This window comes from Antrostomus carolinensis, unplaced genomic scaffold, assembly GCF_000700745.2.
Source record: "Antrostomus carolinensis isolate BGI_N321 unplaced genomic scaffold, ASM70074v2 scaffold4124, whole genome shotgun sequence".
In the NCBI taxonomy this organism is placed as follows: Eukaryota; Metazoa; Chordata; class Aves; order Caprimulgiformes; family Caprimulgidae; genus Antrostomus; species Antrostomus carolinensis.
In genome coordinates, this window is record NW_010311242.1 from 16101 (window position 1) to 41591 (window position 25491).

Genomic DNA, 25491 nt, shown 5'->3' on the forward strand with positions numbered 1-25491 from the left:
CAACACCAAATTAAATTTTTTCCAGGACCTGTTATTTGTGGAGGAGGAGTTGTGTTTTATTTGCAATCATGTTATGTTTCTTTATTCGACTGAACCTTAACAAAAGATATGTACGTATATGTATACACTCCTCCCAAAATGCAAATATCATTGGCCAGTTTCTGAGGAAGGAAGAGCATCCTCTGTTTACCTGTTCATTTGCTAAAATCCCCCAAACCCCACCTTTCTAGACTCTCTGAATCAATCTGGGACTGAAGCCAAAGTTACCTACTATATAAGAGTGAAAGAGCCCAGGTGAACTACTCCTCCTGACCAACTTCAGACCCAACATCCCTGTGCCAGACTCCACTCACGATGGGGTTTGGCAGGGGGATATGGGTACCACAGTGGGCTTTCCTGTTAGCAGTTTGCTGTATCCATCAGATAGGTAAGAAATGCTCTTTTTTATTGGGAAAAGCAAAATACTCTGTTTAGATCTAGTAATATATTTTAAACAACTACACTCATTTTATTGTTTCACTTAACAGATGGCTGCATTTAAGCAAGATTCTTTTTTTTTTTAATTTTCATTAAATATTTAATGTCTGTCTATGAACTGGACTGATTTACTTTAATATTGCCTCAAACTACTGCATATAACAACATTTGGAAGGTAGCCTTGAAGATCGAATAAAAAAGAACCATTATTCACGTCTTAAAACGTCAGTTTTTCAGTATCGCTTATGCCTTACCAAAGCTTTTTATTCCTGTTGCATTTTGTATTAGGCTTGATTATGAATGTTTTGCTTTTTATGAAATTTAAACCACTCCATTTTCCAGTTGCTAGATCAGTCCACTGGTCAGTCTTTTCTAGTATCTTGTCACCTACCAGGAGCTAATACCGGATTCCTCAAGATCTCTTGCAACTTTCCCTTCCCTTTAAAAGGAAATATTCACGTGACAATGATTTTCAGGAACTAATTGTGCATTAATAATACCTTATGCAAAATATTTATATAAATGACTGCTATTGAATGTGAGCAGGACCAGGAGATTTATCTGACACATGCAATCCATCATTTCATATGGATTTTTTTCCTCCTGTCAATATTACATCCATCAGGGCTGCTCTTGGCAGTTTTTATTAATATGAGTAGCCTGGTTAAATCAATGGGACCACTCCAACTGAAATTACTTGCCTGAGTACAAGCTTGCTAAATCAGTCCCAGCCATGTACAGTAATTACTGCCCTGTCAGCAAACATTTTTAAATCTTCAGATTGCCTATGTAAATTTATCTTGCATATCATTTTCAAAACACTGACAAGTGCAAATATGATTTTAGGCTACTTTATAGTTTGTGAAATAAACACTAAAATACCAGCAAGTTGATTTAAGCACAAAATACAACAGTCACTTAGAGTATAAGCTTACATGTAGAGTTGCGCAATGTCAGCCAAAAGCATCTTTAGACATTCATGGAACAAGAAATTTATTTGTACTGTGCAATGCTAATCTGATAAATCGTTTTGCAAAATGAGTAGTGGTTAGACAGTGTCCAGTAAACTCCTCTTTATTCAAATTACACTCTCTGGAAAGTCTTTTCAGATTACCTGAAGTGACTAAGGAATATTGGCCCAATTCCTTGTCATCTGCACAAACATTCAGTGTCCGACTTTATATTTTCAGTCAAATACTAACTTTTATAAATTTATTATAAAGGTAATTGCATATATGGATTGGCAGCTGGATATAGACTTAGCAAGGTGCATCCAGAAATATTCTTATAAATTAGGTCAGTTCCCAAATTATCAAATAGTAAATTATCTTGACTATTCTTACAGTTGAGAGACACTTATTTTTATCGTGGTCAGCAATGTGGCATTGCACAATTGCTAAATAAACCAACACAGCTAGAATTTCCTTAGGAATGATGTATTTGCTAAGTAAACAAAAGCCCCTGCTGTTTCCTTGAGAAAAATTAACAGTCCAAAATACAACTATATACTATTTTTCTCTGTTACAAGGGTTCTTATGCTAGAATAAACAAAGAGTCTGTGATTCTATGGCTGCTGAAATTCCTATAGATGTGTTTGGTGAGAGTAAATTCTAGCCTATTATTAAGACTTACAGCGGCATTTTTCTTGTCTGATCAGTATCAGTTTTTTTTACCTGATCAGGATTCAGTCCTTCACAAAATAAAGTTGTAGCCTTTTTTCTTTTACTGGAAACGCCTACCATATTTACTTATAAAAGACAAGAGCTTACAGCACCTACCTAGGAGCTCAGTGTCAGTCTTTTTTCTAGGCATGAAACTGTTCAGGTCAATATTTGCCATCTCTCAAAAGTCTTTGCCGATACCTTCTCTGATAAGGTATTGCTGGGCTATGCATGGAAAGGAATTAAAAACTTACGGAGTCATGACAGAGAGAAGGAGAACTCATCTGGAAGACAGTTCATGTAGTAACCATTTAACTAGAGATACAAAAATAATTCTTGAAGCAAGGCACAGGAATAGGACAGTTCTGATGTAGCGGAGTACTGTAATCACGTGATCCTATCATCATGACCTGGTTTTTCCTCCTTTGTCACTGTTCCATGCACCATGTCTCAGCTTCAGATAGGGTAGCAAGAACCCTTGGTCAATCAGGCTTACAGTATGATGCTTAAGGTTTTCTGCAGAAATGTGAGAAAAGAGGTAGAACAGGAAAGCTGGTTCTTCTGGTTACTTCTGCTGGGTTACTGCTCAGGCTGTGGGCCCGTGCGTTGTCACTCAGAGGTACCTTCTTGCATCCAGCTGTAAAGCAAATCTAGATCCCTGACTGAGGCTTTACATTTGCTCCAGAAGAAAAGGCCCCATGCTTAGGCACTAAAAAACCTGGTATATAAATATCCGCAGCCATTATTGGATCAAGCCCTAAGTCCCGTGCTTCTTTTAACCTGTTCTGTGCCTTTTCTTGTTATTACCCAGCTACTACACAGCAATTTTAATAAATTACTCATATTTTGTGACTTCCTCCTGTAATTGTGTCACATATTAATGAGATTTAGTGCAGCAGTGAAATAAGGGCTGTGATCCAGTCATTAGAATCCCTTGTAGTGAGTTTTAATTTTTAATTTGTAATAGAAAGTCTCTTTCTATAATTACATTTTACCTTTTTGGGGAGCCTGTTTCATTTTTTGTGATGTGATAAAGGACTCCCCCCGCTTTGTCTTACAGAGATGTAGCTGGGTACTTTGATTCTATCTAAATGCTTTTCTTTAAAAGTTCAGATACAGGATATTGTACTTAATACGCTTTTTACAATTTCTTCACAGGAGCCCTGACTGAAATCCAACAGGAAACAGGAATCAGATACACTGAGGGTGTTCAGCAGAATCAAAACAGTATGTTCATTTATACTGTGTATTTGTATTTATTTGCCACATCTCTTCTAAATAATAAAAATGCCTAAAAAAATCTCCTTAGCATATTGCCAGTAAAGTCAAACTAAGATACATGTGTATTAACAAGCCTCTCTTTATAAAAGAATAGTAATATATTTATTAGACACCAGTCACTAAACACACACAGTATGGTTATATTTGTATAATAATAGGTGACTAAGAAAACAGATGTGTGTTTGTAGAGGCTGTATGCATATGTGCATGACTATGTATATATAAAATCAAAGTGGAATACACATGCAGGATGTTTGGTTCCTTATAAACAAGGAAATGAGACCACTAGGGCAAGCTGCAAAGTCAGCAGCTGATGTTGGGAAATTAAGATGACAACCCAGCTTCATTGATTTTTTACAATGTAATGGTTCGTGATCATGCTGTACAATGGAATTTTGGCCATTCCTAAGGGTTTTCAGTCTCTTAAACAACAACAAAAAATTAAACAGAGAGCAAAGAGGATAATAAATGTTTTTATTCCCTCCTTAGAAAGAGAGGCAGCTATGCTTTTGTAACAATAACAGGCTAATTTAGTCCAGTTTAACCCTTTGTATTGTTTGGTGTGTCTGAAGCACTCCAATATGCAGAGCTGTGAATTCCTGCCTCTCCTAACACAATACAGAGTTTCGGAAAAGGGTCCAAATTAAAAGGTAGAAAACACAGATCATCACAGTTGAAAGCAATTTCTTATGATTTAACTATCCCAATTTTGAATTCTAATGCACACTTTTAACCTGATCCATGGCCTGTGTAAAACAAAACAGGCTTAACATTGTTTCATTGGATCAGGCATATTAACTTTCTAGATCAATTTTAGGTTCAAATTTTGGTATTCTTATACTAGTTTTTGTTTTCTTTCTTACTTTTTTCTAGCTTCTGGTACAGTTTCATCTAAGGTGAACATCATCCACCCAATGCTGACAAATCCAATAGTAACACGTAAGTAAAGGAAATGAAGTTTATTCAAGAAGTTTTCAATTTTAGGGGATGTAGCAGAGGAATCTAACACAAATAGGGAAAAGCACTAAAGGATGTAAAGGTAAAGGATGTCATGGATTATTAAGAGGAGAAAGAGAGTGATTAAGAAATATAATATTGAATTGTTATCTTATCTGAAATGTGGACAACTAATAAAGCTCTAGCTGAACATAACTATAAACATTTATAGGGGTATATAAGATGAGTAACAGGTATAAGATGCATGAAGAATGAATACACAATTTTATAATGGATAGATGGTCAGAAAATAACAAATGTAAGTATTCAGGTGAAAACAGTTTGATGACAAAATGAAGCCTTGGACAAGGTGATTTTAATCATGTTAAGATTGGGAATTTTAAGTCATTTTTTTACAGCTGCTTTTTATTCACAGCTTCCAATCCTGCTCACAATGGCCGTGTATGCAGCACATGGGGCAACTTCCACTTCAAGACATTTGATGGAGATATATTTTCCTTCCCTGGGCGCTGTAATTATGTTTTTTCATCCCATTGCAATGCTCCTTATGAAGATTTCAACATCCAGATTAGGCGCATATTGGTGAAAAATGTTCCAATAATCAACCGTATCATCATGAAAATTGAAGGTATAATTGCTGAACTAACAAAGGATGTTGTCCTTATCAACAGCAACAGGTGAGTTTATTCATAACACTTGTTTGGTAACCACAGACTTTTTTTTTCTTTTTCACACTTGCCAAGTACTTTGGTGTATTAGGGGGGAAAACAAAAATGTGTTCGTCATTAAATCAGACAATTTTACCAACATAAATAGTGAATAAGTTGCTATTAATCTCTTTCACAGCAAATAAATCCTTCCCGTAAATATTACCTCAAAAGTAAAATTTGGATGAAACATCCTGAGAGGCTGGATCCAAATTTAGATCCATACTTGAGGATGTTGGACCATCTTATTTTCTAATCACTTTTCTTTCCATACAACTGCATTATTTTAGAATCTCTACAGATGCTGGGAACAAGTCTTTTTTTTTTTTTTGTCTTTATCGAACATCTGGCTCAGAAAATACCTACCATTCTTTCTGCCTTTTCCCAGAGTTCAACTTCCATACAGCCAATCTGGAATTACAATAGAGAAAAGCAGCATTTATGTGAAAATTGCCGGCAAGATGGGTGTTATGTTAATGTGGAATGAACATGACAGTGTTCTGGTAAGAACTTCTCCTGGACCTATCTCCACCTCCAGAGACCAGAACTAATCTTTGATTAAGCCAGTCCGTATCTGTTTATGGGGCTGCTATTGCCTTCTCATCTCATCTCATACTATTGAGCAATTCTCTCTTAAGAAAGATAGGTTTGCATCTAGGTAGTTGCTCAGGAAAATCATGTGGATTTACAGCTAGTGGATAACAGACATCTGCTTAAAATAGGGTGAAAAAATCACTTTCATTATAGCATTAACATGTTGCCATTGTTATAGGGCCTACTTACCCCTTCAAGTATCATTTTCTGGCAGAATTCCACTCTCTTAGAACTTCATTTATGCTGTGGATTTGATTTTCTTTCTAGAGAATGAATAGAGAAAAAAACTGAGAGCAATATAGATATCACAGTGAAAAGTCTACATCAATAGCATCAATAGCTTGGGCTCTGCATTGTAAATCAAATCCAAGCTAACAATTCATTCTATCCCCCAGGTTTGAATTACATTGCTAAATAAAATTATACAGATCTGATGAAAAATACTTAGAGGCAGTGGGTGCAGGTGTTTTTAGTGGTTTTAAATATATTTTAGAAAGTTTATACTAACTTCTGTCAACTTACTGTCCATCATTTTAGCTGGAGTTGAATGAGAAATATGTCAATCAGACCTGTGGACTTTGTGGGGACTTCAATGGCATTCCGATGTTCAATGAGTTCTATTCAAACAGTAAGTTTTTTAAATAATAAAAATTGGTTTCAGGGATCTCCAACATATTGGTTTTTTGGGGGTTTTTTAAAATTCTTTTAACTCTAACATCACCAGCATTCCTCTTTCATATCCTATTAAGTGATTTACCCAGAAGATAGGATTCAACATCTGTTGAAAAATATATAGTACAGAGATCAGATAATGTGAGGGTGCTAACAACTGATTGCATATGTCTTGTATGTCATGGTTTTATTTACCTAATCAGCTAATCCCATAAAAATCAGACATATTTTCACTAATAACATAAATAAATACAGAACTATATTCAATAAAACAAAAGGCAATTGTATTGTCTAGTCAGTACATTTATTGTTTCGGTTCTGTCTTAAAATTGGTGTATTCACATTTCCCTGCTGAATTGTATAATCTTTATAAGAACTTATCTTCATCATTCTATCTATTCCCAGCCTGAGCTTTTTCCTAAACCTTGTCTCCATTGTCCAAACCCATGTTTAGATTCTTTTCTCTCTTCCCTGCATAGGCTCAATATAGTCTGAAAAGTTTGTTACTCTTCTGGTAAAAATCTTAGTTTGCATGTAGATGGAATAGGCTGAGAATTGTTTTCTAATGTTTACTTTTTCCAGGGTGCTGTGCAAGGTAAATTGAGACAGTGATTTTGTGCTTCCTTTCGAAGGGATGATGATCAAATTTAAAGACTTAGGGAACTAGCTGCCTTGGGCAGTCTTGAGCAGACTTCTTGAGAGGAGAAAAAGATAACAGGCAGTTGCATTGAACAAGAAAATCCAAATTTTATTATTAAACTTCTTTTGTATAGATATTAAGATGACACCCTTGCAGTTTGGGAACATGCAGAAAATGGATGGGCCAACAGAACAGTGTGAAGATGCCATTTCTACTCTGCCAGATAATTGCACTCAAAATTTTGTAAGGATCTTTTGACTATTTTTTTAATTTTCTTTCAAATTTATCTGTATTTTTCTACAGATGGATCAACAGGAAAAGCCCTTGGGCAACAGCAACTTAAAGATATAAGATTTTCTTAAAGAATAAATTATACAAAGTAACGATACAAAAAAATTGCTCCTTTCTGTTTTCTGGAAGCTGATTTGTTTTTTTTTTCTCCCAAGGATGACATCTGCCAGAAAACATTGACCAGCTCTGCATTTGCAGAGTGTAATGACCTAGTTGATGTTACAGAGTACATTATGACTTGCCAAGCTGACTTGTGCCGCTCTGAAGAGGCTGAAAATGCCTCATGTATCTGTGACACCTTTGCTGAATACTCCCGGCAGTGTGCTCATGCTGGTGGGCATCCTCTGAACTGGAGAACCTCAAAACTGTGCCGTAAGTATCACTGGAGAGAGCTTTACTTTATGATCAGTAACTGACAAACAACAAGCTCTCAAATAATGCTGAGGATGCATGAAAAATTACAGGCCATTCGAGATTGTATTCTCTGATATACAAGTTCCAGCATGAAGACTTCAGCAAAAGAGCTAAAGGTTTTAATGCAAACTGGATTAAACACTAGCAAACATGTAGATGGATACTCTAATTGAGACTCAAAGTGTTATTTAACTAACTGGGATGGAAGCAAATAAAGGAGAAAGAGGAGAAAGAGTGAGGCGTACTTGCCTGCTTGTATTCCTGTTTCTCTCCTTTTCTGATGTTTGCTATAGCATTTTTTATTCTCAGTTACTAACTGATTGGGTCTTCAGAGGTGTTTGGCTGGTTAAACACTTAGTTATCTCCTCTTGCTTGGTAGTGAGGAGTTTGTACCACTGTAGTCTTCATAGAGATTTGCACTGAATTAAACACATACTAGATTACGGGGTGTAGCTGTTGATACTGTCATCAGCATTTGGTCCAGAACAAAAGCCCATGAGGTACTATTTGCCCTTCCAATGGTATCTGAAAAATGCAAATGTATTAAAGCTGTAGGAATTTAAGTCTTAAATTTCACTAGAATACAGGTATTCATGAGGAGAGTGCTTTGAGTAGAAACACAAGCCTTGCTGACTTTGTGGGGTCATTATCTTGCTGTCCCCAGAAATCCAGTCATCGAGCCAGTTCAACACCAGTCATGGAAAGCACATCTCAACTGTCAAATATGGATCTAGGTGACTAAATTGGCAAATTTTGAGAGCTGGCCATCAATCTGCAGTTTAGTGTGGTTTTACATCTAGCTGAAAAACTTAAATGAATATAAATATATTTTCATATACAGTGAATATATTTTCATATACAGTGAACAGGACATACTTTTAAATGAAAAAAAAAAAAGAAAAAATCTCTTCTTCTTTAAAATTTCAGCCAAGAAGTGTCCTTACAACATGCAGTACCAGGAGTGCAGCTCTCCCTGTGCTGACACATGTTCCAATCCTGAACGATCCCAGTTTTGTGAAGAACACTGTACAGATGGATGTTTCTGCCCCCCAGGCAAGTTCTTACGTACTCACACCTCTGATCTCAAAGAACAACAGCAGCTTACCTGTAGGATTTGGGCAGGTTCCATGGGCTTTAAGCCTCCTGTATTTGCATTTTTCACAGCTGCAAGTGACAAGCATTTGTCATGTCTTAGCTGAGAAAAGATAGCTGAATTAATTGCCAATACATGTGCAACATTCAGAAAGCAGGAAAGCAGAATAGCAAACAAATCAAGGCCAGTCTCTCAACAAGCTACCTGCACCACAAGAAGTCCTTCTTTCAAAGCAGGTGGAATTTAAGAATACAGAAGTTGAATCCTTCACTGTGCAAACTGGCATAGTCCTACTGTCCTCAGCATAGGTATATTCATTCATGACGGCTGCAGATCTATCTCTAAGATGCTATTTAGGATTTATACCAAACAAAAATAGTGTATAGGAAATGCCTCTTTAATTGATCAAGGTTTTATCTTATTTTTTTTTAATCTAGGGACTGTATTTGATGACATCAACAATTCTGGCTGCATTCCCCATCAGCAGTGCTCCTGTGTTTACAACGGCAACACCTACACTACAGGAGCTTCTTTTTCAGAGCAGTGCCATTCCTGGTAACTTTTGTTACTTTTATAACTTACTATTTCCTCTCATATATTTAATGAGTTTAATGGTTTATTATATGCAATTGCATCATCGGTAATTGATATGTTTATTTAATTGACCGCTGCAGTTCCAAAATATCCCTAAAGAACATTCTTTGTTTTATTTAGCAACAACATTAACTAGCTTTGCACTCTAACTCGAGGTGATCAAAGCAAGGATTTACAATGTTTAGATTTCTCACCAGTCAATTAAATTGCTTCCTCTTTGGGCTTCTCCGAGGGGAATGAAGTTGCAGTCATTTAGGTATTTGCAAATATTGATTTTCTCTGGGGAAAGCAAGGGATGACACAATACAACCTTGATTTCACAATTATTAATCCTGTGCCTGTGCACTACCACATCACCTTAGAAAACAGATATGCTCTCTATCAGGAGTAGACATGGGGTTACATTTCTGTTAGTTTCTAATACATTTGTGTAACAAAACAGAAGATATTTTAATTTGTCATTGTGCTTTATATTAGCTGCAAAAACCAAGCAATTACTCATCCAATACCTGCTGCTGGAGAGTTCAGCTGTCCAAAGAAGCAAAGCAATTAAATAAGCAAAGTGAATGCATACCAGAGGAATTCCTTTTAATGCATTGCATCACATGTTCACAACATTTTGGAAAGTCTTAAACCTAGATTTACTGTGTGTTAAACTACAGCTTGAAGAGCAAAACAGTAGCAAAATAGCTGACCCTAAGGTCACTGTAATTCCTTTTCCTCTGGACCACTGTTACTCATTTCCGCTAACTTGATTCTCTCTTTTCAGTACTTGTAACGGAGGCCGGTGGATTTGCCAAGACATGTCGTGCCCAGGAACATGTTCAGTAGAGGGAGGTTCTCACATTTCCACATATGATAAAAAACATTATGATCACCATGGAGATTGCACCTACGTCCTTTCTAAGGTGGGAATCAGATATTACTAGGTCATAAAGCCTTATACATTTATAGAAAGAAAAGGTGATCTCAATCAACACTTTTAAAACTTACCTCTTTTAACATAAAGATGTTAAAATGCTTCTCACTTAGCCAGATGTTTACTAGAACATATGCTGCCATTCAAATGATAATCATCAGTTAACTATTATGATGTCACAGAACAGTTTATGGTGTTTACTGGGGAATTTCCAGTTCTGTGATGTAGTAATTGCTGAAGTAAAAAAAACCAAAAAAACCTGTATTTTACTGTTCTCTTGAAAAATGTTTTCTCTGTAATTTTTGTCTAGCATTGGTACCAGCTACAGAAAGATGAGAGTTACAGTAGAATTGAATCAGAACATTAGAAATGGGCATAAATAACAACTCCAAATATAGGTATCATCAATAAAATGCAAAAACAGATTCTAATTTTCTCATTGTCTAATCATTACAAAAGGCAATACTGAATCTTAGCTCAAAGAAGGCCTGGGATTTGGGAGAGTCAGGATCTTCTCCAGAAACAGCAGTATTTTTTCAGAGTTGAGAGAAAATTTTACTGGGAAAGCTTCTGTAATTAGCCTTCCATGAAATAACTATTGAGATATAATAACTGTTGTCTTTTTTTTTTTTTTTTTCAGGACTGTAAAGATGAAACATTCACCATCCTGGTGGAACTGCGCAAATGTGGCCTGACAGACACGGAGACATGCTTAAACACAGTGACCCTCAACATGAATAAAGGACAAACTGTAAGCATGGGGAATCACTATTAAAAATATGGGGAGCAAAGAAGCTAGGCCTCACTCAGTCAGGGAACTGCATTTCTCTCTCAAATGGTCAGAATATGCCATAAGTATATTTTATTTTTAATCAAGTGAAAAGAAATTGGTTATGATAATTGGATCAGCCATAAATTTGGCTTTGTGGAAGTTCATTAAGAAAAACATTGTACTCACAAAGCAGAAAAAAAGCTATTTTCTCTCACAATTAGATGGAAAAAGCATGAGCTTTTAGGTTAGAAACTACAAGTACAAGGGTAAGGGATGTATCACAAAAATGTGTTCAAAGAAACCAAGATGATGTAATTCCCTAAGGAGCTGAGAAAGTCTCTTTAAAAATAATTATTTGATGGCAGGGAAAATTAGTAACGTGTACAAAGTGGAAAGAGGGAGGAAGTGAAATCACAAAAAACTACACTTTTTATTCAATCTATTTTTAATTAATATCACTGGAGTCATCACCATTATTACTCTTTGGACTCTAGTTATCCTTCACACAATTGTCTCTTGTTCCTTTTCCTTATCAGGTCATCGAGGTCAAACGTGATGGTGGTGTGTTTGTGAATTCGATCTACACCCAGCTGCCCATCTCAGCAGGTATTTTTTTTCTCTAAGAGTCTGTGAGCAATAAGCTCAGAACTTCAATTCCACATCTGCTTATTTTCTTAAACTGTGGAAGATAAAAGGACTGTGAGTTGTTCAGAACCTTCATGTTCACACCTTGGTTCTCTTTGGGATATTTCCCGAGTCACACAAGTGCTTTTGAAGTAGAAGTGGGAAGTTTGATGTCATAAAGAAATGGAAGACAGTACAAGCATAGGCAAGAGTTCAGACAGAAGCAAACAGCATGTACACTTCCCGATTTGATCACTCTAAGGTTTACTTCCTTCTCACTGCCCAAAATTGAACGCAGAAGACATCTGTTTACCTTTTCTACCTCTTTTTTTTTTTAAACTTACCACGCCTGTTCTCACTTTTCCTCAGACAGAAATTTGATTTTTGCTCTCTGTCTCAATAACTAATTATTCTATGTGATATCTCTGACCTCCAGATCTGCTTATTTTCCCTCTCCAGCAGAGTGAGGGCTCCAGTGTACGCTGTACAAGCTTAAAAACAAAAATAGAAGCATTCTTTTTAATGCTCAGTGCCATACAGTTTTTCTTTCTTGTTCTCTTGGAAGAATTAATCTCCAACTACTTAATGTTGAGACAGCCAATAAAGTTAACAACTCAGTAGCTACAAGCAAATTCTGAACTGTAAATTTTTATTTTGTATTTCTGATTTATTTTCATAAAGATTTATTTTATTTCACCTCAGAATACGCAACAAATGTGATAGAAATTCAAGAATAGTATAATGATGCACTGTTTCCAGCATTTGACCTCATTCAGGAAGTGATCATTCTGTTTTTCATCTGTAGCTAATGTCACCATGTTCAGACCTTCATCATTCTTCATCATCATGCAGACGAACTTTGGCGTCCAACTTGAAATCCAAATCATACCCATCATGCAAGTGTTTGTGCGACTGGACCCTACTTTCAAAAACCAGACCTGTGGTAAGTGAATTTAAATATAAGAATATCTTGCTTAATGTCTTTTATCTAATATGAGCAGTATAAACTTTTCACTGCTTTTCAACAGGTCTCTGTGGAAATTTCAATAATATCCAAACTGACGACTTCAAGGTCATAAGTGGAATAATTGAAGCAACAGCAACAGCATTTGCTAACACATGGAAAACGCAGGCTTCGTGCCCTAATATCCAGCACAGTTTTGAGAACCCTTGTGCACTCAGCATTGATAATGGTACGTGCTTCTTAGAATTTTTTCTAGGTTGTTTTTTTTTTTCCTTGTCCCTTAGAAAAACACATCCACTGGGAAGCAAAGATAAGATAATAAAGGCTTATATACTTGGTAAAAGCATACATCTGAAATCAGAAACCAGTAAGCGAAATGAAAGCACTAGGGATAAGTAACAAAATAAAGGAAGAGTCATAGAAACACTACAGAAGGAAACTGTATGGTCACTGAAAACAGAGAGGATGTCTAAGCTGTCAGAGGAGTGGACTGCAGGAATATCTTTGGAAATCTTTTATTCATTCCCTTCAGCAAGTCCTTTTCTTTGGTTTTAGGAATCTCAGCCCACAAGCTGAGTGGAAAAAGGACAGAAAGAGAGATTTGATGTAATTTCAGAACTGGCTTCATAGACCAGGGCAGTGTGGTTTTGTGACTAATGAAATACAGGAGTAATGTGCATTTGTATTTTTTGTTTTCTTCACAGAAAAATACGCTCAGCATTGGTGTGGACTACTAACTGCCAGCAGAGGACCTTTTGCTGCGTGTCATTATGCAGTGAATCCTTCTGTTTACCACACGGTAGTTTGTTAAACTCTTTTCCCCTTTAGAAACAATAGAAATAGGTTCATTTCAACTAGCTACCAGAAAAGGACTGTTCCAGACATATCTCTTCTTACACAATACCTGTATTTTCATTTCTGTACTGCAGCACTTCCTCCTTTCAACATGTGTTTCTGTTTGTGTTGTAACATTTACCTTATTTCAACTGTCAGCCTTAGCTTCAAGATCCTGACTTGCTTGTAAATGAAAAGACAGCTATTTACTCCTGGATGGATATACAAATACAGTAGGAAGTGTATGGAAATGCATGTCAAATGCTTGTTAAAATATCAGTGACTTGTTGTCTCATCAGTCTCATCTCTCATTAATAACTACTTGGCACAGAAAGCCCATTAGCTAATTATCATCATTCAGCTATCAATGTGTTGTCAATCTCTCTTCTCACTACGAATCATCCAGATATGGACATTGGTGAAATGACATGTCTAGACTGCGTAGTGGGGATAGAGCTTTGTATGCTATTGTGCAGCATATTCAGATATGGTTCAGAGGAACATGAAGCTGTTAAATGTATTACAGACTTTTAAGATCACTATTTCCCAATAATAACTGCAGACATAGACTGAATTTCCATTACCTTCATTCTCCCCTGCCAGGAAACTTAGACAAAGACTGGAAAGCAATAAACCTATGTTAGCATTGTCTATGAGTGAGCGTATCTGAAGAAGAATTAGGGCATAAGACCAGAAAGATAACGTTCATTTTTTTTTAGATTGACAATATTACCACTGCTGAGACCTTATTTTTCTCTGCCTTAGAACTGCATGTTTGACACATGTAACTGTGAAAATAGTGAGGACTGTCTGTGTGCAGCCCTGTCTTCTTATGTGAGAGCTTGTGCTGCGAAAGGAATCCAGCTGCGTGGATGGAGGACTGATGTCTGCTGTAAGTACTCTTAACTATCCCCTTTCCTAAGAACACACATCAGTAAAAACTGCTGATCAGAGATTATTTTATATTAGTTTCTAGACAAACATAGTAAGTGTTGAGGAAGGGATTTTAAGTGCACTCCTGGAAGTAATTATCTATTGTTCCCTTAGAATCAATCCATTGCTTGCAAGAGTGGATGTGAATAGATGGGAGATGTAGCTTGCTTAGGAAGGAGATTTCTGTTATGGAAGTGCCTCTACTTGTTTCTATGCAACTTTAAATTTCACTACAGCTTTATATATGACAAGTTATTGTTGAGAAAATGTGGCATATTAGAATAGCAGTACTAGTAATACTAACCAGAATACCTGCAAATGAAAGGTCTCTGAAGCTGTATGCTGGGTTCCACTGATCCAGTAGGCCTGTTTTCAGCATACCAGGAGACATTCAGGGAGACATCCCATACTTCAAAAGGTTTAGAAGTCTTGGCAATGAATGGCAGCACCAAATGGAGGTTCCTTTCCAAAATTTTGTTTGAAAAACTATTTTCTTCTTTGCATACATCACTTATTCCACATGTACAGTGACTTTTCAGGTCTAACTCTGGAAGTATTCAGAAATACATTTACATGAAAGATGCAGCATAGGCAGAGGTGTATTGTTTACATTTTATTTCTACTGCTTATGGTTTCTTTTTTCCCACCAGAAATTACCATGTGGAATTAACAAACCTATTCCCTTTTCCTCTTTCAAGCAAAATACACCACCTTATGCCCCAAGTCCCTAAGCTACAGCTATACCATCGATTCCTGCCAACCCACCTGCCGGTCCCTGAGTGAGCCTGATGTCACATGCAACATTAAGTTTGTCCCAGTGGATGGCTGTACCTGTGTAAATGGAACCTACATGGATGAAAGTGGCAAATGTGTGCCTGCTAGTGAATGCCCCTGCTACTACAGAGGATCTCCCGTATCATCTGGAGAAGTTGTCCATGAAAATGGGCTTGTATGGTAAGTGAATCTTTTGCAAAATACTCAAACAATAGTATATGTATTTTTTTCATCAAAATCTGCTACATTTAAACTGGTCTCACCCTGCTTTGCCTGAATTTCAATACGGTGCTCTCTCATTTTTTTCCAACTTTAACTTTTAAGAATGTTAAGCTGGAAGACAAGGAGCAGAATGAAGCCCCTGTAATCCAAGGGGAAATGGTTAGTGACCCGCTACACCACTTAGACACAGACAAGCCTGTGGAGCCAGATAGGATTCACCCAAGGATACTGAGGGAACTGGCAGAAGTGTTCACCAAGACACTTTCTATCATCTGTCAGCAGTCCTGGCTAACTGGGAAGGTTCCTGTGGACTGGAAGTTGGCAAATGTGATGCCCACCTACAAGAAGGGCTGGAAGGAGGGCCTTCTACAGGCCTGTAGTTTTACAGTTGGACATGATGATCTTAAAGATCTTTTCCAACCTACATGATTCTATGATATTTCCAGATAGAGCTATGTATTTAGATGCATTTTCCTTTTAATTCCATCATTTTTCAAGCATAAAATTATGACAATACCAGCAAAGAGAGATCTTATGAGAAAGTAAGTAACAAGCAGAGACATGTACTCATTTCAACCTGTGATTTTTCCAGTTAAGCCATAATGGGTGTCATATGAAAGCAGCACTGGCAGTGGTATAGAGAGAAATTTTTTCCTGAGACTTCAAAACGGTATTCTGGAATTCCTTTGAAAATTCTGAAATTTGGCAAGAGAGAAATAGCTCTCAGTCTCAATACATTGTTTGAGAGGTAAAAAATATGTGTATCCCTCTTACAGCACTTGCATCCAGGGAAGACTGCATTGCATTGGAAAACCCAATCCACCTCCAGGTAAAAAAAAATAAATAATCTTTCACTTACCTTTTTCTTTGTGCTAGGTTTGGGGCAGAAGAAGTTGACTTTTCTTAATGGATTTTTAAATAATAGAAGTATTTCTTATTTAGTTATAGTGCAATGTTTATCACAAAAGTCAGGAGTGAAGCTAGACTGATGACAAGATCTCTTTTTCATAAAGGTTTTTTTCTGAAATACTTTGAGTTTTTTTTCTGTGAATCCAGTATTCTGAAGTGAATCAATTTAGCAGGTTAAATAGGGACAGCAATCCCTACTAACTGAAATAAGCAATTTCCAAAGAATTTCTAGGTGGCTTTAATGGCTACAGCTGTGGGATAAACCTTGTGCCATTTCTTACTGCTCTCACTTCTTTCCTTCCTATAGCCTGTGAATCTCCCATGGTCTACTTCAACTGTAGAAACATCACTGCAGGGACAATTGGAGCAGAATGTCAAAAAAGTTGCCAGACTCTGGATATGCAGTGTGTAAGTGGCATGGCTGGATGAAATGCTGCTTTCAGGTTTTGTCTGTGCTTTTGGTGCATCTATCTGATGTACTCCAAATCTACACCACAGATACTTTGTTCTTGTAGCAAAAGTCTAAAACCATGTTATGAAGCATTAAAAATTGAACCCTTAGACCAAAATATAATAAAATAACACTCAGGTTCATTCATAAGACTAGTGCCTACCTTTCTTCAGCTACTGCAGGTAACAATAATTAGTAGTGAAAATATCTAGAGCTCTGCCACACCTTTTACTTCTTTAGGAGAAAATTACTGGCTATAAACTGGCTAGGAGAAATCATTCTTTCTCATACCATGATGCAGTTGTGAACTTCTTGCACATCTAATTACATTACTCCACCTAGGTGCATGGTAGCCACATGCCATCTCACAAATAAACACCTTATGAAATAAACAGATTTCGGTGTAACTCAACCAAACTGAAAAAAAATATTACTTATTTTCTTTTTAAAACTCCATTTGATCACAAATCACCCACTACGAAATGCAAGGCTTCTTCAGCTAACACAGAGCAGGACTTAAGATTCAGTGTATTTCAAATCCATAGACTCCAGCAGAGCAATCAGGATTGGCATAGGTAAAACATTTAACAGACCTATAGTCTATTAAATCAATGGCTCATAATTTCCTCTTTGTTCCATTGTCCTATAAGTACTTCATAGTCCTCTCCCATTTAAGATGGGAAATAACAAGAGTATAGAAAGACATTTTATGAGAATTTAATCTTCTTTTTTTTCTATTGTGATTATTTCATTCTGAAATTCTGTCTTCCTCTTGACTTTTCCAGTATAGCACACAATGTGTGTCTGGCTGCGTGTGCCCAGCTGGGCTTGTGTTAGATGGGAAAGGTGGTTGTATTCCGGAAGAGGAATGTCCATGTATTCACAATGAAGCCATGTATCAGCCTGGGGAAAAGATCAGCGTTGACTGTAACACCTGGTAAATATTTCCTTGGGAGCATCATTCCTGGTTCCATCATTTGCCTTTCCAAAAATCTGAAATAGTACAGCAGTGAGGAAGGATTTGTATTGCTCATTTCATCAACTGATGGAGCTTTTAGTTTTGGATTTAACACTATGAGCAGGTTTCCTTCTGATGTGGGCAGACAGCCAAAGCACAGAATGGGAGGAAGTCTTTGGGACTGCAGTGCCCATTAAGTGTTATCCTACATTGCAGTTAATGCATTCAGAGTACACAGCTGAACACAAACTGAACACAACTTTGCTTTAACTCTTCACATGAAAATTGTAAAAGACTATTTTAATTCCAGAATCAATATAACATTTACCAGGGACGAGTTGCCAAACAACTACTGAGTTGTTGGGATATATCTACACAAAACAGTGAGTTGTTTTATTATTAAAATGTTTTATTCTTATTCCTAGTGTCTGCAAGAATAGGAAGTGGGAATGCACCGAAGATCAGTGTCTGGGCACTTGTGCTGTCTATGGAGATGGGCATTATAACACCTTTGATGACAAAACATTCAACTTCAATGGAAACTGTGAATACACACTAGTCCAGGTACTGATAATTAGCAGTAGTAAATGAGACATAACCTTGACTGTGTCTACAAAAATAATATATATTTAAATGTTGTTCTCTATCCAGGACCACTGTGGGAAGAATGGCATAGCCAATGGGACCTTCAGGGTTATCACTGAAAATATTCCCTGTGGCAACACTGGGACAACTTGCTCAAAATCTATCAAAGTTTTCTTAGAGGTAAGGAGGTTTTGCAAAATCAACATGTAAATTAAGCTTAGATCAGATTCCAGTGAAATATTTGGTAGATCTTCCCATCTTTCTATCTTTTTAATTTCCCACTCTATCTTATACCACTCTTGGGCAAATGACAGATCTACAGGAAAATTGTCTTTAGCAGAAATTTAGCCAATCATGTCAGAAGATTATTTCTTTTTCTGTGCAATGTAGTTCCTGCACAACTACCAAAACACCCTTTTTTGACCTATGCCATTTAAAATACCTTTTTACCACAGTTCCAGGAACCTGAGATTTGAACCATGTAGTTTCGATTTATCACATTTGGATTATTTGTTTTCATTATATAAACTCTTAAAAGCAGAAAAACATGTTTAAGAGCACAGCTGCAGCCACTGAGTTCATTTCTGATCACCTTTTCCTCCTGTTTCAGAGCTATGAATTGATACTTGGTGAGGAGCACGTCAGTGTTGTAAAGAGAGGAGAAAATGATGAGGTGCCATACACAGTCCGTTATATGGGTATGTACTTGGTCATTGAGACCACAAGCGGACTGATCCTCATGTGGGACAAGAAAACCAGCATCTTCATCAAGCTCAGTCCTGATTTTAAGGTGCGGAACTAGCAGTTAAATGGCAATTTACAGTCCAGATTTGAACTGGGTGTGAATTTTGTTGAGACCCTGCCAAGATCCCAAACAGGTGACGTCTCTAGCATTCCAGCAGGACATCTCATGTTGTTTTTCATTCCTCTGGTGCCTCAGGAAGCCATGTCATCATCCTGCTGCTGTCCTGAGCTCTGAAGGCAGCTTTTAGTGCCTATTTGGCCTGACAGAACTTGAGTAGGCAAACCGCTTTTTCAGACTTGACTGTGTTAAAATTACCCACTGAACCTTGGTAAAAGTTATCAGACCTTATTAAAATTATATAGCTACATGTGTAGAAATCAATTGAGTAGTCTTGATCTTGAAAGTAGTCCATTGTTTCCAATTCTCATTGACACACAAATCAAATTATCATATTAAAGAACAAGGAAATGAAATATTATGAGCAAAAGCTTCTTGTAAAATGCTACCATGTATTTTTCAAGCATATATCTACACAGGCGATAAGGAAATTGTATTCCCGTTGTCATACTCCTTCTCTAGCTTATGATATATAAGTACTAAAAACTGTAGTAAATGAGGAATTTGCTATCTTATTCTATACCACAATGACATTTCAATTAGGTATGTAAATAAAGTGTCATTTAGAACTAGATATACAAATTTATTTCAGTATCATAGGTTCTTTTGTTGCCTGACCCACTCACTGCTTTATAAAAATAGTAGTAATATGGAAAGTATGCACCATAGAGAAAGCACAGTGTCTATTGCAGCTTATCACAGTTTTACATTTAGAATGAGGGATATTTCTGGATGTGGAAGGAAAATGTAATTTCTTTTTATAACTATGAGCAGTCACAGCAGTAAAGATTCAATGAGTAGACTATGTGGCGGGCCTGGTAGTATTTATGACAGCTTTGTAAAGCTGTTTTTTATATGTACGTGTATTGTATAAAACAAGGATTAAATGAAAAGCTTAACCAGCTAACTGTGAGCCCTGGTTTCCTTGTTAAAGACATACCTCAATGACAGAAGTTTACAATGACAAAGAAGGTTTTATTGTTCAGATTTAAAGAAGAAAAGTCAACAACACTATCTTTCTAGCCTTAGTGGTTGTGTTCTGCTGCTGAGGAAACAAAGGATGAAGATGTTCAGGAAGGTTACAATGGAATGGTACCATTCTAAGAGCTGAATTTCAAGTACTCTCTCAGTCTCAGGTGTTGTTTCAAGTTTTCTCACATCCATTGTTATTTTATTTACTTTTGCAGGGCCAGATCTGTGGCCTCTGTGGAAATTACGATGGCAACGGCATCAATGACTTTACTACAAGGAGTCAGTCTATGGTAGAGAATGTCCTAGAGTTTGGAAACAGCTGGAAAATATCCTCTACATGTCCTGATGCTCACAGCATAAAGGACCCATGTTCTACCAACCCTTATCGAAAGTCCTGGTCGGAGAAGCAGTGTAGCATCATCAACAGCAATGTCTTTGCTGCCTGTCACTCTCAGGTATCACCAGGGTAGAAGTTTACTGTCTGAAGATTAAGTCTGTGTGTTATTGAAGCTGCTATCCTCATACATTTTAACATGCACACCTAATTCATTAGCATATTTCACTTGGAATTGTGTCAGGAAAACTTCAAGCTGAATCCCAGTCAATGGGAAAGATTTATAGTCCCTGCCTGTATTAAATACAGGGACATTTAGTTCACAGGAAATATTGACCTTTTACAAAAAACTAGTAATTTCATAATTACTATGGATTTTCTTGCAGTATGGCTTGAATAAAAATTCTCACATACCACGTACAGAACACAAGCTCAATTAAGTAATCTCCTAGTAATGAAGTATCAGCATAGCCTTTCTCTGACACTGAGTATGTACCAAACAATGCAGAGTAGCTCTGTGCTCTTCCTATTCCCTTAGTTCTTTCCATGGGCAGAGAGCTTGGTTTTCAAGCACAGTTACCTAATGTTGCTTGGGAACATGAATCTAATCTTCCACTAGGACACAAGTCTAGGTGTCTAAAAATTATCAATACATGATTTGGATGCATCATCTGGCATCACCTCTGGTGTTTAGCAGTGTGTATAAACAAAAGAAACTCCTGATGTAGGCCTTTCTTCCGAGATACTACGATTTTAAGAAAATTATCCCTAGCAAAACCGAGTAAGAATTTAGAAGGCAGGATGTATAGTGTTATATTTCTTTTTAATAACAGGTTGAGCCAGCAAAATATTACCAGGCATGTGTGACAGATGCTTGTGCCTGCGACACTGGAGGAGACTGTGAATGCTTTTGTACAGCAGTAGCTGCCTATGCTCAAGCATGTAGTGAAGTGGGCGTCTGCGTCGCCTGGAGAACCCCATCAATCTGTCGTGAGTTTTATGTCACAAACACTTCTGAGAGTGTAGTTAAGTGTACAGTGCCTTGCTGATGTCCTGGAACACACACTCTGGATGTCTTACATATGTGTATTATCATCTCACCCTATAGACTTTTAAAGTCTACATTAAACAGCATTAAGCTGTTTTGATGGTCACAATTTCACCTGTTCATTCACGGGTTTGACTCAGGACTTGTAGCAGCATTGCAGTTATATGATGAATGGACATGAGTCAAAAAAAAGCTCTTTTTTTTTCTTCTTTTTTCTGAACATGTTGAAATTTCTGTTTCTCCTTAGCTCTGTTCTGCGATTACTACAATCAACAAGGGGAATGTGAATGGCATTATAAGCCTTGTGGAGCCTCCTGTATGAAGACCTGTAGGAACCCAAGTGGAAAATGCCTCCATAACCTGCCAGGTTTAGAAGGTAAAATTGCTGCAAGTACCTTTACGTGGGCACATTTTATTGTATTTTTAATGGTCTTTAACAGAGTGTATTTCCCCCATCAGCTGCATTTGCAGCATTCAATTATCTTTAACATCGCTGCATGCACATGAATGGAAGCAGAGTACAGAAACTGGAGTTAAAGACATCTCTAGGACTAAGTCCTTGTGGGTGGGCTCTGGTGGATGATCCTAGAATTGGATACTAGAAATGATAGATCCTAGAAATGGATCTATCCTAGGTAGATCCATTACTACTTAGAATTATTGGAAAATATTAAGTAGTAAAAGTTATGACTATTAAGACCCTCAAACACATTCTGCATATAAACCCCTTTTGCTGCCTATATCGCATTCTCACCTTTTCTACTTTCTCTGTGCCCTTTTCCTTCCCTCAGGCTGCTACCCTAACTGCCCACCAGACAAGCCATATTTTCATGAGGATGAGATGAAGTGTGTTAGTCTCTGTGACTGTTATGATAATGAAGATGGGAAGATATATAAACGGGATGAATGTAATGTATGGTAAGACTTCACATATGAGCCTAATCACACACAAGGAAAACCATTCAAAACAGTAGAGGGAATTTGCATGTTCCTGTTACACAACAGGACTAGTTTATGTTGCCTGTGTAAAAATAATGCCTTACTATCTAATGCCAGCTTTCCTACTACATTAATAGTAAGGAATTCTTATGTGATTTTATGTTCTGTTGACTTTGGTTCCTGATTGTGTTGTAAATCTTCAGCACAAAGATACAATAAGAACGGTAACTCCTTACAACCAAGCTTTCTCTATTTCCCATTCCTATGGCAGGAATAAAAATAGTGTTCCAGGAGTATAGATATTTAATAGGGGTCTACTTCCAAGGAGTTTATTACATTCTTATTCTGCTTGTAGTATTTAGACTAAATTATAGCCTGCTTTTTAGTACAAAAACATTGCAAGTGCAAGGAAAGCGATAAGGAGGAAAGAAGAGAAGTTTTCCTTAAGACGTCTACCTGTAGCTTTGCATAATATTTAGCTTCACTTCTATTTATAAATTTGGGTTTAATATAAAGAAAGATTTTTGAAAACAATGGCAAAAAAGAAGCCACCATGAACTGGACAGTCAAGGAATACACACAAGTGTCCTGTCTTTTGACGCTAGTATCTGGCAGAAAGATGACTAATCCAGTTACCTCATAATTTTTTAAAAGTGCTTTTTAATGTTTTTTATTTCAGTGAATGCACGTCAGAAGGTTTACAGTGCAAGTTTGATGAGAAAGGTAAGACAGCTGAGAAGAATTATTAAGAAAAGGAAATACTGGATGTTATCTTTTCATAGATGCCTGACAATAAACTTCTGAATTCCAGCATGCCACTGCATTTACGAAGAGAACTACTTTAAATATGGTGAACTCATCTACAACACCACAGATGGAACTGGATGGTGTTTCAGTGCAACATGCGACGTCAATGGAACAATAAACAGAAATATCTTTAGATGTGGCTTCTCTACAACAACCCCGTTTACATTTTCTACAAGCCAGCCCACAACTACTGCTTCAGGTACACAGAATACTCTTTAAAATAACTGAAAAATCTCTGGGAGGTACTGAAAATTGCCTGAAAAATTGCACTTTTTCATCAGTTAATGGCATATAATTTTACCTGAAACTGTTCACTTCTGCTGGAGCCACCATCTGGCAGCTTCAGTTGCTAAAGAAGACCATAATCAAGGATGTAGAAATGGGTTCAGCATTTCTTAGAAACTCAGTCTCCACTGTTTCACTAGGGTTTTTCCAGGGGAAAAAAAATAATAGAGCTTATTAATCATTGCACCTCTGTTCCTTGCAAACAAAACCAAGCAGTTGTAGAGCAGCTTCTGAAAACACAGAAGACAATTACTGCTGGTTTTTAAATTACTGACCACATTAGAGCACCAGAAGATGAGAAATCTAATTTGAAGCAATGCTCAAATTATCTAAGACCATTCTTTAGAACCTTTCCTAACTGTATTTAACAACCAAATCAACAGTTTCCTTCTACTCCTGCAGTACACTTCTACACTGGTCCTGCAGTTAACCCATTATAGTCATCATGTAATTATGAAAAATTTTGAGAAATATTTCCACAAAATTATACAATACTACAGCAAGAACTAAATATTCAGCTTCAACTCTTCTATTAAATAACATTCATATGAAAAAAGTGGTACATATTCCATATGCTTACCTTCATAATGCTAAGAATGTGAAAAGAAATCTTATTAAAATAAGTATAAAATACTTATTAGATTCTATATTTCGTATATATTGTATTGTGTACTCTATAATACTGTATTTTGTACTCTATATTATAATGTATTACATATAAGATACATATGTATTAAATATATTTTTTATATTTTATATTTATAAATATATTACATGTTATAATATTAAAGTAGAAAAGTCATTAACCTGTAAAACCTGTATGGATATACAGTTAAGTGTAAATAAGTACAGAGATAATACCAAGGAGAAAAAAACCTCCTCTTACTTATACCATAGCAATTGTGAGATCACATTATCCTATGTATTGATATCATATTAGCTATTTTCAACTAAATTTTTTTAATAAATATCACATAAAGTACCACTAGAAAAATAATACAGACATGAGATCAAAACCTACCTTAGAAATTAAATTCAAGACTATGGAAGCAAGTTCATTAAAACTAAAATACGACATTAACATATATAATATTACATACAACACTGAAATGTATGGAAGATGAATAATTGTTTCAGGGCACTTTCTTTAATAAGAACAGACAAGACTTATATTTCCTCTTTTTAATTACAGAATTTACAACTGCAACACCAGTGACAACTGTATGTGTGAAGAAAGTATGCACGTGGTCAGACTGGTATGATTCCACACAGCCTGAAAACAAAGACGAGAGTTCAGGAGATTATGAAACATTAGAAAATCTCAAGGATGAAGGATACAGTGTGTGTAAAAACCCAGACGCTGTTCAGTGCAGAGCCAAAGATTACCCAGATATAGAAATAAACCATCTTAACCAGACGGTACAATGCAGTCCGAGCGGAGGACTAATATGCAACAACAAGGACCAACAATCTAAGCAGTGTTATAACTATGAAATCAGAATATTGTGCTGCAGCTACATACCCTGTTCAGAAATACCAGCTACAACGACACCAAGAACCACAGAAGAAATCACAACAACTACTGCTGTGACATCAACAGCATTTACGTTACAGACAAAGATAAAAACAACAACACAAAAAGAAACTCAAGCGCAAAAAACCCAAGAACCTACAACAACATCGACAGAGAGCGAAACCACAACTCCTCTGCCTCAAACGTCAGTTACAGCAAAAACATCAGCAGTCCCAACAACAGCTTACCAGAGCACGTCCCCTCCAGTGGAAATCACCACTGCGGAAACCCAGACATCGCCATCACCTACTACTGCCTCCACCCTCCCCCAGTCAACAATGACAACCACTGCTGGAACCACCGTAGTCCCCACTACCACAGCCCCACCAACACAAGGAACAACCA

General features: G+C 36.8%; 1 protein-coding gene across 1 annotated transcript; it reads left to right on the forward strand.

Annotated features, from left to right (window-relative positions):
* Positions 1 to 354: 354 nt before the first annotated feature.
* Positions 355 to 24992, forward strand: LOC104520172 (mucin-5B; the record flags this gene model as incomplete). Its single annotated transcript, XM_010166653.1, has 30 exons — positions 355 to 427; positions 3297 to 3365; positions 4293 to 4358; positions 4792 to 5053; positions 5472 to 5586; positions 6215 to 6305; positions 7123 to 7232; positions 7436 to 7652; positions 8622 to 8747; positions 9225 to 9342; positions 10151 to 10289; positions 10941 to 11051; positions 11609 to 11678; positions 12502 to 12639; positions 12725 to 12889; positions 13365 to 13459; positions 14260 to 14386; positions 15126 to 15381; positions 16200 to 16252; positions 16640 to 16740; positions 17569 to 17720; positions 18167 to 18305; positions 18393 to 18506; positions 18937 to 19116; positions 20376 to 20615; positions 21328 to 21484; positions 21790 to 21918; positions 22334 to 22460; positions 23161 to 23204; positions 24766 to 24992. Coding segments are annotated over exons 1-30 (4011 nt in total), but the record flags the coding sequence as incomplete, so codon positions are not given.
* Positions 24993 to 25491: the final 499 nt, after the last annotated feature.